Source organism: Dendropsophus ebraccatus, chromosome 2 (genome assembly GCF_027789765.1).
Source record: "Dendropsophus ebraccatus isolate aDenEbr1 chromosome 2, aDenEbr1.pat, whole genome shotgun sequence".
Taxonomy (NCBI): domain Eukaryota; kingdom Metazoa; phylum Chordata; class Amphibia; order Anura; family Hylidae; genus Dendropsophus; species Dendropsophus ebraccatus.
The window spans coordinates 101253834-101268784 of record NC_091455.1 but is presented as its reverse complement, the minus strand read 5'-3'; the positions used below and the strand labels follow the sequence as shown (position 1 = coordinate 101268784).

The window sequence follows — 14951 nt, the reverse complement described above, 5'->3', positions numbered from 1 at the left end:
CCCCTGTTCTCGAAATTTAGGGGGGCACCAGCAGTCAGATCCCCTGCGATCTCTTAGTTGTGCGCTATTTTGTGCATACTGTAGACGGGGCATAACTCCCTGATGGGAATACCTTTTTAAGCTTCTTTCCATTAATAATGGATAACCCTTTTCACACCTCCTCTGCAAATCTGATTACCATTAAAATCTATGTCTTTTCATTCTGGCAGCCGATTTTCACTCCACTGTGAGAATGGAGTGCCAAAGCATTATAAAACTCAAGTAACTGTGCTGCTGTTATGTTAAGAAACAATAAAGAAGCCATGCTTACCTGTCCACGCTTCCCTGGTGGAGTCTCAGGGTCCCTTGCTCAGTGACAGCCCACACAGCCAATCATAGAGCTGTCCCTCCGATAAAGTATGTGTGGGTGTACCCTTAAAGGGATTTTGCTCAGAGGGAAGCATTTTTTTAAAGGGGTCAAGAGGCCTTAGAAATAATTAAAAACAAAAGTATGTTCAGCTGCTGATCCCTCACTGCTGCTGTTCCAGATGTGCCTGGGTCCCACCTACTGCTTACTCCTGCCTGGTTACTTGCAGGCACGCAGGCTGCTCATCCTGAGTCAGTCAGTGATTGGCTGGGTGAGCATTTCCGTCATGTCGGCACGTCATCAGCAAGCAGTGAGTGGCAGGGACTTGGAGTTTCAGAAGCAGATGATGGATCAGGCAAGTATGCACCCTACTGGGAATTATATTCACGTAAACTTACACTGACATTGTTTCATTGAGCAAGCCTATATAGCCTTTTTCTGTGCTGGTCTCGGTGATTTACTATGCACTGAAAAGTTAACAGCTTTATGCTGTGATTTAAGCACTCCCTGTGACACTTCTTACTATTTGCCAAGACTGTAAATCCACTATTACAGAGGAGACCAAATAAGTGTGCTTTTATTATTACCAATAAGCAATACTAAATATTAGAACTGGACCTCAGAGATTTGTTTATCAACCACAGAGCACACAATGGATTATTAAAATAATGCAACACTTTCTACATATAATAAATGATTGTTAAAATATGGCAGCACAATACATTCCTGTGATGTGATTTCTTTGGACTTGTGAGGGAGACTGTGACTATAATAAATATATATATATATATATATATATATATATATATATATATATATATATATATATATATATATATATATATTATATAGGGATTAGGTAGGTACTACTGAGGAATGATTTACTAAGAGAGCTATCCTACATCCCTTTTAGATGTCAATCACCGCGCTGCCCCCGCTCCTTATAGAAGTGTGCGCTCTGGCTCAGTGTTAGGAGTTAATGTGATTCCTGTTTTGTCTTTACTCATTACAAGATCTGGCCCTGGAGGTCCCCCTAGGAATTGCCCCATGTAGCATATCCATTCTTTCCTGAGTGTTAAAGTTCTCAGTGAGGAACATGTCAGCAGTGAGCTATGAAAACATGTATATGTGGGAGGCCTGATCTCTAGTGTATGATCTCAGCCAGACAGATCTACGCTGTAATCCAGGTTACTTTTCTCCCGTTGCAATTCCCAAAGCTGCACGGGAAGCAGAAAAACTTGAGTTCACTAGTCTGTGAGAAATGCACAAATTCTTCAATCTAATTTACTGGTATATATGCATAGGAGAGAATTCAGGCAAACTGTTATGTAATGTTATTTCTCATATTGTAGCTATTCTCAATTGTCATTAAAGGGCAGTGATGGGCAAACTTTTGAGCTTGGTGTGTCAACATTCGATGATGTGTCACCAAGAAAAAACACCAAAATTTTGCTGTTTATAGTTGAAATAACAAAAATATGTAATTGTAATCTATAACTGTATTTAATAAACCAAAAACAAAGTGAGTACAAACCAGTAGTTTACTGTCACTATTAGAAACAGTAGACACTACCTCACCTGACCCCCACACACACACACTACCCCACCTGACCCTGTCCCTTCCCTTACACACACTATACAACCTGACCCCCATCCCCACACACACATTACCCCCCACCCAGTAGCGTAATTTGGTGGGGGCAGAGGGGGCGGACGCTCCCGGGCCCACACGGGCAGGGGGCCCACTGAATATTTTGCCAGTTAATTCTGTCCACAAAAGCTATTGGTTTTGCAGACAGACTTAACAAATGTCTATTGGCTGTAGGTGCCCCCTGGCCAGCACCCAGTGCTCCTGGGGGGCCCGCATGGCTATCGAATGTTGTGTCTGACCATTTAGCTGTATGCACTTGTATGCGAGAAGAACATATAGTTGAACGCAGCAGGGTGATTGACAAGGCAAGGAGAGCATTGGCTCTCCACCCTGCCATTCACTGTTGTGTCCACAAGAGGCCGTTTCCTCCCTTAGAGCTATGGGACATGAGTGATGTCACTATTGCGCTTACAGAGCAGGGAGAGAGTTGACATCAGAAGACTACAGTGCTGCAACCGCACAGCAGATATGTCTTTTTTCTCCCTTATGTGAAAAGGAGAGAAGAGGGGTGGGGGCGCCTCCTGGTGCAATAAAAGATGATAAGAGTAACAAACACACAAGAAGAGAGTGTTGCACTCACCTAGTGGAGTTGTGCTGAATTATAGGCACAACTCTATATCAGGCATAGTAGGTAGAACACCGCAGCTCCTGCCGGGGTACGTCCAAGGGAGTCGTACAAACAGTGATGAGGTATATCAGCCACAACAGGCTTTAGGACCATGTAGAATCCCAGCTTGTGTAGGGCGCAGGTGTCCAAATAAGCCACAGATTAGGGCAGTTGTTTCATAAAAAGGGATATTTATTAGGATCACGACGCGTTTCGGCCGCCAAATATAAGGTGGCCTTTCTCAAGTTTTATACAGAGTCTTAAAAAACAGGGGTTTAAATAGTGTGTGGTGGGACATAGTGTCTGTGGGTCACTTCCGGGGCACTGACACAAGCACAGGAGATGCCGCGGACAAGTTGATCCAAAAAACCAATACAAAATCATCATATCAATAACATATATACATAAAGAATATATAAAGAATATATAACTTACAAATCCCGGGAGTTCCGGAGGACCAGACGCGGTCCTCCGGAACTCCCGGGATTTGTAAGTTATATATTCTTTATATATTCTTTATGTATATATGTTATTGATATGATGATTTTGTATTGGTTTTTTGGATCAACTTGTCCGCGGCATCTCCTGTGCTTGTGTCAGTGCCCCGGAAGTGACCCACAGACACTATGTCCCACCACACACTATTTAAACCCCTGTTTTTTAAGACTCTGTATAAAACTTGAGAAAGGCCACCTTATATTTGGCGGCCGAAACGCGTCGTGATCCTAATAAATATCCCTTTTTATGAAACAACTGCCCTAATCTGTGGCTTATTTGGACACCTGCGCCCTACACAAGCCGGGATTCTACATGGTCCTAAAGCCTGTTGTGGCTGATATACCTCATCATTTTTTCTCCCTTAGTTATAGAGGAGGAGACCTATGTTGGTGGGTGGGGCTAACTCCTGGGAAGGATGCGATCTATGGGGGTGGGTGGGGCTAATTCTTGGGAAGCATGTTATCTATGGAGGTTAGGGAATGGGATGTGCTGGCTAATTAGGGGGTACCTAATTTGGAGGTACAGTCTACTCACAGTGGTGTTGGTGCCCACCAGGAGGATTACCAGGGGGAATACATACCAGGGAGATTACCTACATGAGATAGTGCTGGAGGGGATGCCTACATGGAGGATACTACATTTTGGAGGGGGGGGGGGTTCCTACACAGAGAGGTCTAAATACTAGATAGATGACCTGAGGGGTGTCTAACTTCTATATGAGGGCACAGAGGGCCCTAACTACTACTACATGGAAACAGAGGGAAATAATAATTATATTGGGGCACAGAAGGTCTAACTACTATATGGATGCACAGAGAAGCTGAACTTCAATATGAAGGTACAGGGGGGCCTGACTACTAAATGGGGGTGCACAGGGAGGGTCTTTCTCCCATATGGGGGTACAAGGGGGGATAGTATACTATGTAGCGTGTAGATGGTGGCCTTTTTACTATATGAGAACATAGCGGGACCCTGCAAAAGATATGAGGGCTAAAATTGGGTCTAAATACTACACGGAGGCATAATGTACACCATGATTATTGGGGCTGATTTCTCCTACATTTTTAATGTATTGTCATGTATTGTTTCTATGAATTAGTTAAGTAATTATTCTATTTAGTTATGTTGCAGTAGTCTGGCTTTTTTGTTTATAGGTTATTTAGTATAGTTGCCTTGAACTGCATGGGACTATTTATTGTTGTTACCCAGGATTTGTACTATACATTTATGGTGCGTTCACACCTACAGGATCTGCAGCTGATTTTCTGCAGCAGATTTCATTTAAATAACTGAACACAGCATCAAATCTGCTGCAGATCTGCTGCAGATCCTGTAGGTGTGAACGCACCCTTACTCTATTAATATTGGGTATACCCTTTGGATGTTGCCTATTTGGTCATTGACCATCAGCTATGGTGTAGTCCTCATGCTGCCCAATAGATATTACACAGAAGATATGGGATACAGAGATAGAAGAATGGATGGATGGCCAATTAGAAAACAAAACCAGTGTTTATTGTGGTATTTGGAAAAAGGCAGCTATGTTTTTGCAATGCTGGATAACCCCTTTAAGTTTTATATAGTTATTTATGTGAAATGTAGAAAGTATATTCCACAGTTTACAGTCCCTGTTCACTATAAATAATGTAGTAGGAAATACCCTTTATGAAGCATTGTCATCTACTGAGGTTCCCTATGGGTAACATAATTGGTTGGGGGCCCACTGAGACTCACTTGCCCCCCCCCCCAGACTTAACCCCTAGCTACGCCCCTGCCCCCACCTGACCCTTACACACACACACTACCCCACCTGACCCTGTCCCTTCCCTTACACACACTATACAACCTGACCCCCATCCCCACACACACAATACCCCCCCACCTGACCCTTACACACATTCACTACCCCACCTGACCCTGTCCCTTCCCTTACACACACTATACAACCTGACCCCCATCCCCACACACACAATACCCCCCACCTGACCCTTACACACATACACTACCCTACCTGACCCTGTCCCTTCCCTTACACACACTATACAACCTGACCCCCATCCCCACACACACAATACCCCCCACCTGACCCTTACACACATACACTACCCCACCTGACCCTGTCCCTTCCCTTACACACACTATACAACCTGACCCCCATCCCCCCACACACACTACCCCACCTCACCCTGTCCCTTCCCTTACACACACTATACAACCTGACCCCCATCCCCACACACACATTACCCCCCACCTGACCCTTACACACACACACACACACACTACCCCACCTGACCCTGTCCCTTCCCTTACACACACTATACAACCTGACCCCCATCCCCACACACACACTACCCCACCTGACCCTGTCCCTTCCCTTACACACACACTATACAACCTGACCCCCATCCCTACACACTACATTAAGTTATGTTACATAGGTTCTATATCACTGATCTTTCACTAGCAGACTGGATGGAGCTACATTTCATAGGAGTACACAGAGGCTCTGTACTATTAAGTACTGTAGATTCTATGTCACTAATCTGTCACTAGGAGACAGGATTAAAGAGGATGTTCAACACTAATGGAAAAAACAGGCTAGCTTAGTGGCTACTGCTTACCCAGGTCCCCCTGGCAAGTTTCGCCGTGATCCGCTCTTTTTTGGGGCCACGGTGGAGTCTTTTCTATCCAGGCATCTTCTCTTCACTTCCTGGTTCTGATAATGTGCCCACCCACTGTCTCATACTACATGGACCAGCATGCTATGCAAGCCAGAGCCAGCCCCCTGCTGCTGTCTGCCACATTTCTTCTAGTTACCTCCCCCTGCCCAGTGATGCTGCTGACTGCAGACACTCTCTATGTAAGGCAGTGCACCTAATCTAATATACTGCTGTTTGCTTATAACAGTCAATTACTATACTTATTGCAGCTGCTTGCAGCATTGGGTCACACAGACAGGGGCGGGCTGGGCCGGGGGGCAGGGGGGCACATGCCCCTCGGGCCGGTCTTCCCCCAGTTGTCAGGGCCGCATGGCTGCTGACAGCTGGCTGGAGTCCTCAGTGCCTCCCCTGCTTACAGCCCCGCCCTCTTCAGTCATATTTACCTGTGGCTGTGCTGTGGATCCGGTCTGTGCTGGAAGCGGCCGCTAAAGCCCCGCCCCCATGACAGTAAGCCCCGCCCCTTTATGGCCATTATGCTTTCTATAAGCCTATGAGGCTTATGGTAAAAAGCAAACTGCTGTACGCAGTATCTTCCTCCGGCCACCAGAGTGCGCTCTCTCCTTCCAGCTGGTTCTCCTGTGTCTGGGCTAGAAGAGCCTGAAGACAGAGAAGATGGTGTCTGCAGGAAGCCAGGTACCTACACAGCAGGACATCTACACAGCAGGACATAGGGCAGGGGGAGGGAACCAAGGCCCTCCAGCTGTTGCAAAACTACTACTCCCATCATACCTGGGTAGCCATAGGCTGTCCATGCATGATGGGAGTTTTAGTTTTGCAACAGCTGAAGAGCCAAGGTTCCCTATCCCTGACATAGAGGAAACATATATACAGGAGACCTACACAGGAGGATACATATATACAGGAGACCTACACAGGAGGATACATATATACAGGAGGAGACATACAGAGGAGTATATAGAGGATACATATATACAGGAGGAGACATATATACAGGGGTACATGGAGGATACATATATACAAGAGGAGACATACAGAGGAATTAGGGCTGGGTGAGTAATCAAATTAATTCGCCCAGAAGTTAGAATCGATTAGATTTTTTGTGAAAATCTTAAATTAAATTTTCACAAAAAATCATTGCAGGCGGAGCAGCATGGATTGTCGGGTTGGCGGCCGGGCTGGAGGTGAGGTGCATGGCGGGCTTATGGGGGTGCGTGGAGTGTTGGGCCGGAGGTGAGGTGCAGGGCGGTCGGGCAGTCCGCCTAACAGAGCTGCGACTGACCTGCCTGAGCTATAAATATCACGTCCTGCTCCCCTCCTGGCCACGCGTGCAGGTCCCCGGTCTCTGGAGCAGGCCGCAGGGACTGTAGTGGTGATATCACCACTACAGTCCCTGCGGCCTCCTTCAAAGACTGGGGACCTGCATGTGTGGCCGGGAGGGGAACTTGTGTGCCAGGGTGAGAGGAAGAGGAGGAGGGCTATGTGCACTCCTGCCCCAATCACCCCCAGCTGCCCCAGTCCCCCTAGAGTCACCCCCAGTCTGCCTCAGTGCCCCTCAATCACCCCCAGTCTGCCCCAGTCCCCCTCAGTCACCCCCAGTCTTTCCCATTTCCCCTCCGTCATCCCCAGTCTGCTCCAGTCCCCCTTCAGTCAACTCCAACCGTCCCCCAGTCCCCCTTCAGTCAACCCCAGTTTGACCCATACACCCCCAGCTCTCCCAGTCACCCTCAGCTCCCCCAGTTTGCCCCATACACCCCCAGCTCTCCCAGTCACCCCCAGCTCCCCCAGTTTGCCCCATACACCCCCAGCTCCCCCAGTCACCCCCAGCTGCCCCAGTTTCCCCCAGTGACCCCTCAGCTATACCCGTATTACTACTACACCCCTCATCTTTACCTGTACTACTACAGCCCACATCTGTACCTGTACTACTAATCCCCCTCATCTGTACTACTAATACACCCCTCATTTATACCTGTACTACCATACCCCTCATCTATACCTGTAGTACTACTACTAATGCCCCTCATCTGTATTACTAATACCCCCCATATCTATACCTGTACTACCTCACCCCTCATCTTTACCTGTACTACTACACCCCTTATTCACTATACCTCCACTACTACACGCTACCTAGATGGAGGCACCAGTGGTATGGTGGTATAAGTAACTATGTGGTGAAGGAGTGGTGATAATATTTGTTACTTATATAATGGTAATAGATGATGTGGCTATGGGGTCATACAGTGCAGTTATGGGCGTGGCTATGTCCCTCTTTCCCCCCAGCAAAAGTTGGGGGGTATGCATATATACAGGAGTACATAGAGAAGACATATATACAGAAGTGTATAGATGATACATACAGTATATACAGTAGTACATAGAGGAGACATATATACAGAAGTATATAGATGATACATATATACAGGAGTACATAGAGGATACATCATATATCCTCTATGTACTCCTGTATATATGCATCCTCTATGTACTGCTGTATATATGTCTCCTCTGTACTGCTGTATATATGTCTCCTCTATGTACTGCTGTATATGTCTCCTCTATGTACTGCTGTATATATGTCTCCTCTATGTACTCCTGTATATAAGCATCCTCTATGTACTACTGTGTAGGTCTCCTCCTGTGTGTGTGTGTATATATATATATATATATATATATATATATATATATATAATGTTTATTTACACTGATCCAAATTTTCCTGCATTGCATATTCCCTCGTGAATATATATATATATATATATATATATATATATATATATATATATATACACACACACACACACAGGAGGAGACCTACACAGCAGTACATAGAGGATACATATATACAGCAGTACATAGAGGATACATATATACAGGAGGAGACATACACAGCAGTACATAGAGGATACATATATACAGGAGTAGACATACACAGCAGTACATAGAGGATACATATATACAGGAGTAGACATACACAGCAGTACATAGAGGGGACATATATACAGGAGGAGACATATACAGGAGTACATAGAGGATACATATATACAGGAGTACATAGAGGATACATATAAGTATGTGTGTTTGTTGTTTTGTTTATTATTATTTTTACTAATGGGGGGTGCACACACGAGGGGGGTGTTCTAAAAAGAGGAATGCCTATACCCACAGGACCACAGAAGTGATATAAACTATTGTAAAAAAAAAATACAGAAACCCCAGCTTTCCCAGCATCTTGTATTTGTAGTCAGTATAATGGAGGTCACCCAGCTTTTCCACCATCTTATACTCAGTATGATGGAGGTCACCTAGCTTTCCCAGCATCTTATAGTCAGTAGGATGGAGGTCACCCAGCTTTCTCACCATCCTATACTCAGTATGATGGAGGTCACCCAGCTTTCCCAGCATCTTATAGTCAGTAGGATGGAGATCACCCAACTTTCACAGCATCTTATACTCAGTTTGATGAAGGTCAACCAGCTTTCCAGCATCATATACTCAGTACGATAGAGGTCACCCAGCATTCCTAGCATCTGTCTATGGGTACGTTCCGTGTCATCGCTGAGCCGCCCCATAGACTTATACAGGAAAGTGACTTCTGATCCCTTCACAGGGCACAGTAGGATATTTGGTCACAAATGACGAAGATGTTATAGGTAAGGGCCAGAGTGGTCCTTAAAGGATGGGCCGCCAGCCTGCTACTTATGGGCCAGTGCTGTGTGCTTGCCCCCTGGGCTAAAATTTGCCAGCCAGCCCCTGCACACAGACATATGGATCCTGCAGCTGCTGCTGGACTGCATGCACTGGGACTGAGTGGTGATGGGGGCCGGGCCTGGTCCTCACCTATAGTAAGCACTGCTCTCCCTCTCTGCTCCATCACCATCTGACTGCCTGAGGAGGAGGGCCAGGCACAGGTTACAAGGGGTATCCTTGCTGCCCCATCCTCCTCTACATCTGTGTGACACCTTCAGCCCTGCTAGACATAGAGGGTTACACATTCAGCTCTGCTACATGTGTGGGGATCACACATTAATCTCTGCTACATGTGGGGGGGATGACACATTCAGCTCTGCTACATCTGGGGGCTGGTGACACCATCAGCCCTTCTAGACATAGAGGGTGACACATTCAGCTCTGCTATATCTGGGGAGCCGTTCAGCAGCTATTGGGGGGGGGGAACTATTGGCTGAGACAGTGCATGAGATGAAGGTCCTGCAGAGTTCTTTTATTGGCCAGATAGGAACATGTGACAATTGGACCAATCAGAATGCATATGCAGATTAGCCATGTGGAGCTGCCTAGTGTCACCACTGTGTGACCTATTGGCACAAATTGGTGCCCTGCAAGTTAGTGGTGATGACAGTAATTGAAAATTTTAGAACTACATGACTTCATGGGCTGCAGGAGAGGGAGGAAAAGTGCAGGAAAACGCCAGGACTGGTACTAGAAGCACATGTGAGTAATGAATAACTTGGGGAAAGAGAGAGAATGGAGAGAAAAAGATTTTAAACAGACAACCCCTTTAAGCTATTCTTTTCTATGTGAATTTTGCTTGGATGTCCCTCAGCTTTCCAAAAAGCCAACAATCATCCCCGTCTGCGTGCTGACAGAAAGCTGCGACTAGTCGTGGGCAGCTCCCTTTTCAGGCAACTTGTTGCTGCCCCTCTCCTGGCCTCATGCGGCGTAAATCAACACCTTTTACCATTTGTAAAGCTGCTGCGGCTGGTGTACTCCACGAGCTATGCAGTAGATCTATACTGCGCTGCTGGGAACCATATCAGCACAAAACTAAAGAACGAAGGGACACAGAGGTTAGTTGCGGGAAAGATCTGAAGCAATATGAGAAAATATTACCTTACTGAAGGAGTAGTAGGTAGTTGGTACAAACTTCCAGCAGATTTGGTAAGTAAACCTACAATAACAGAATGTAAACCTGCCTGGGATAAGCATATATCCCAATATAATAAGAAAGGAAATTACCAAAAGGGCAGACTAGATAGAGCAGGGGGTCTTTTTCTGCAGGCGGTCTTATATGTTTCTATGCTTCATTAATAACCAGAATAACCAGTTTTCATTAATAACCAGAATAATGACTGTTTGTACTTTTGCAGGGGAAAAGTTCCACATTCAGACTTCGAGGCATTGTTTCCCGGAAAGAGTGGGGACTTCAATAGTGAGAAGTTTTCTGCTACATTGTATCTAATAGAAAACCACTCAACAGCAAGGTAAATGACCATGGCAATTTTGTGAGTTTCTACTGAATGTATTTTTATTTTATATTTATACAAAGCTGTGGTCCATAGAACAGTAGGTATTTCACTTAGATATGTGTAATTCATTTACCTTCCACCTTGTACAGCGCTGTAATAGAATAGCAGGTAGTTCCTGTGCCATGCCATGCTGTTACACTGCTGGGATGGCACAGGCTAAGGAGGAAAGTCCACACAATGAGCAGAAGGTATCAACAGTAACATACAAGACAGTATGGTACACTGTGGTCCACTCCGGTCTGGCCCGCCCTTTCTAGTGAATAAAAATATCTCTGTAGTGATGAGCGTTGGATTGATATAACTCCAGAGCACTGCCCGATTATTCATTAGGAGGGGTGTGCCAGCCAGGGCAGATCGGTGCACTGAGGGTGGTAGCCCTGACACTAGTGCACCAAAATGCTTCATTAGCATAAGGATTAAACTACAAAGTACACGAAAACAGTGCTGAGAATGAAACCTACCTTCATCCTCAGCACCCTGTGGGCTATAGGGATATATTAGCAGATTAAATGCTTCTAACCTGCTGATTTCCCTGTAAAATGACCGCTATAAAATTTGTATTAATAATTATTAGGAGGGAGAACAAGGAGGCGTTACAGCCCTCAGCACTACAGGGGCTTGGGAACACCTAATTCCAGGGATAATAACAAAGAAGCATACTTACCCGGTCCACTTCTCCACTGCCGTTTACCCTAGCATCTGGTATCTGCCGTATGCCTTTTTCATTCTGGTTCCTGTGACATTTTGTGCAGGCAAGAACTGCCTGCTCAGCCAATCGCTGCTGTGCCTGCATGTGGGAAGCATCACAGCAGTCAGGAAGAAGGTGACTGCAGCAGGACTGGACAGTTAGGAAAACCATAGCAGCTGGGGAACGGAACAGGATAAAACTTCTTTTTCTGCTTACTAAATCTACTGCTGCAGCTGCGGCACATGTCGTCGTGAGCTGCGCAGTAGCTCTATAGGGTGCTGGAGGGAACCATTTCGGCTGATTGTTTCCCTTTAAACCTGATCAGCTATAAAATACATTACAATACTGTATTACAGTGTAGTATGCTTATCAACGTAAAGCTGACATCCATCCTATTAGGCTCTCTCTGGTAAGTCCTAATAGTTGTACTAAAATTGCAGATCTAGGGGCCTTTTTTAGTTCCTGACTACCATGGTAGCCCATTGGCACCCTAATCCCAGCTATTACAGCAGAGTGTAGGTTAAACTTGCTGCTAATGCTTTGCAACATACATGTATTACTCCAAGTCCTTGGCAGCAGAACTGCGCATGCTGCCAAGGGGTTAAGCTATGCTGTGGCAACTATTACATCTGATTACTGAAAACCTTGGGTTACTGAATAAACTTCCATAACAAAAACAGTAAAGAAGAAGGTCTAAATTTCTAAAAATATGGTAATACACGTTGCAGGCAGTATAAATAGAATATACACTATATTGTTAAGCTGTATTGTATTATACTCTAACATCTGCTTTTGTGCAACCTTTTCACTCTCTTGGCCTGTATTTAACCCATGAAAAAATAATGTTGAAGGTATTCTGGGCGCCTCTGTTTTGCTTTGCTTGCCTGTGTTTTTTCCTTAAAGGAAATGTCTTGCTTCAGGTCTGAAATACTACTTTCCTGGTTTAGCAGACACTGCAGACTATAGAAACAACTTTCTAACTTTTTTTTATGTGTCCTCAATTTGTGGCATTGTCTTTAGCGCATCCCCTACATTAAAACTACCGACCCTATTGATATCCTATGGATTTTACCTTTTATAAATTTATGTACGAGAAGTGTTTAATGTGCCAGTAGAGCGGGTTAGACCTTTTACTGTGCTAGTGCTTCACTAGGGAACATTTGGAGGTTGTGATGCTTATGTTAAAGCAGGCTAATATGTTATTAGCTCTCCAAACTGTGAATAGGTGAGAAGGAAAAGTGTGCCTGAAAAAACTCCACCTGGGCAAAATCTGAGAAGTTGATGCCCTATAAGGGTGCATTCACATTGAGGAATCTGCACAGAGACGTTAAATGAATGTGTGTGCAGTGATTTAGATAATGCCTGTAACTTTGTTTTTAATTGCACAATTTCTTTTTACTTTTGTGTCCACAATTTTATATGCTGCAACAAGCATCTGGCTCCAAAAATAGATTGGCTGTTCACTTATTGGTAAATTCCTTTTTCCATATACCAGTCTAGTTCTCACACTGCAGCAATAGACAACACAAAATAATCCTGAGGATAAATTCCCCGCACAGAGCTTATTTGGCTTTACAATCCAATATAGTTCCACAGTGCAATTGTAAAGCTTGGTTTCAGTAAGTGATGTTCATTCTTGATCTAATAATTTTTCCATATACATATATATTTATTTAGTTTTGAACAACTGAAAATAGCGGCCAACAACCTTAAAAAGCAAGCAAGCAAGAAAAACGAAGGGAACGTTGCCTATGTCAAAGGAGGACTTAGTACATTTTTTGAGGCCCAGGATGCATTAGCAGGTAAAAATCTGGTCTTTCTCCTTTTTGACTTTAAATGAAATACTATAGCCCAGATTCAAACTGTGTACTATATATGTAAACTGCCCATAACAACCAATAATAGCCCAGCTTTCAGCTCTAGTAAAATAAAGCTGAGCTGTGATTGGCTGCTGTGGGCAGTTTACACACACTTTTGATAAATCTGGGCCTATGTATTATTATTGTTACCATCATTGCACGCCACAGCAGTATCTTTCAGTCATTTATATGATCAAAAGAAGTTTCACAAAGAAAACTAGGTCTATACTGATGCATTATGTTAATTGAAACATATTTCTAATGTACAAGCATTTCTTATCGTAACTTGTATCCTATCATAACTTTGTTATGCAACAATTCCATCAGTATAATTATGCTGTGTGGTTATAGAGGCTTTGGTGCTGTATGCCAGGAGAGCTGACCATACAACCGAGCACCTCTAGGATTCTCTGCTGCTGAATGTGGACGTGCAGCAGCTGTAAACATGCACAATGAAGACTTTTCCGTCTCTGTGCGCATTCAGCAATGGCTGTCAGTCAGTACCAAGCTATGTCTGTGAGCGCGCAAAAGTGATGGAAACGGGCAGGGCCATCCCATGGGTGAGAAATGGTATCAGCGGTTCCAGGGGCAGGGCTTACAAGCCAAAAGCTCATGTAGTCAATATTACAGATAGCACTTCCATGCCATTGTAGATATTTGCAATACAATAATGATACTTTCATTTTTTTATATATCCCCAAATAACTCCACAGTGCTGTACAGAGATTATCATCACTTACATTGGTCACTGTCCCCAGTGGGGCTCACAGTCTAAACTCCAAATTACCCTATTACTGTGTTTTGGAGTGTGGGAGGAAACCCACGCAAACACAATACAAAAATTAAGCAAAATTAAAGCATACAACACCCAGAAGTCAATGCAATATATTTTTGTTTTTTCCTCCCAATAATTCTTTAATTTTTTTTCATCTCAAGGGCCATATTAAAGCTTCTTTTTTTGCTGTACCAAATGCTCTTTGTAATGACACGCTACATAAAGTATAAGGCGAAAAAACCTGTGAAATTGAAATAAAAAAGAAATCTGCAATTTCGCAAAGTTAGGAAATTTTGTTATTACACTGATCATTGGATGGTAAAATTGTCATGTTATAACACTTCCTTAGGTTAGGGCATTTACAATGGTACCCAATTTGTATAGCCTGTGTTTTGTTTTACTTCATTAAAAATAAATGCTATAACTTTTTTTTTTTTACATTTTTATGTCTGCAGAGCTTTTTGGGCACTTGCTTTTGTGCCATGATGTGTAGTTTTGATCTCTACTATTTTATATAAATAGGACTTTTTATAACTTTTTATTCAGTTTTATCTATGATATCAAATGACCAGTTCCAGC

At 44.1% G+C, this 14951-nt stretch overlaps 1 protein-coding gene across 1 annotated transcript in view; it reads left to right on the top strand.

Annotated features, from left to right (window-relative positions):
* EXOC2 (exocyst complex component 2) overlaps nt 1-14951 on the top strand; it is a 128472-nt gene that overhangs the window by 15515 nt on the left and 98006 nt on the right. The window contains exons 4-5 of the mRNA XM_069958092.1: nt 10892-11005; nt 13416-13540. Coding sequence (XP_069814193.1) covers nt 10892-11005; nt 13416-13540 — 239 coding nt within the window. The remainder of the gene's footprint in view (nt 1-10891; nt 11006-13415; nt 13541-14951) is intronic.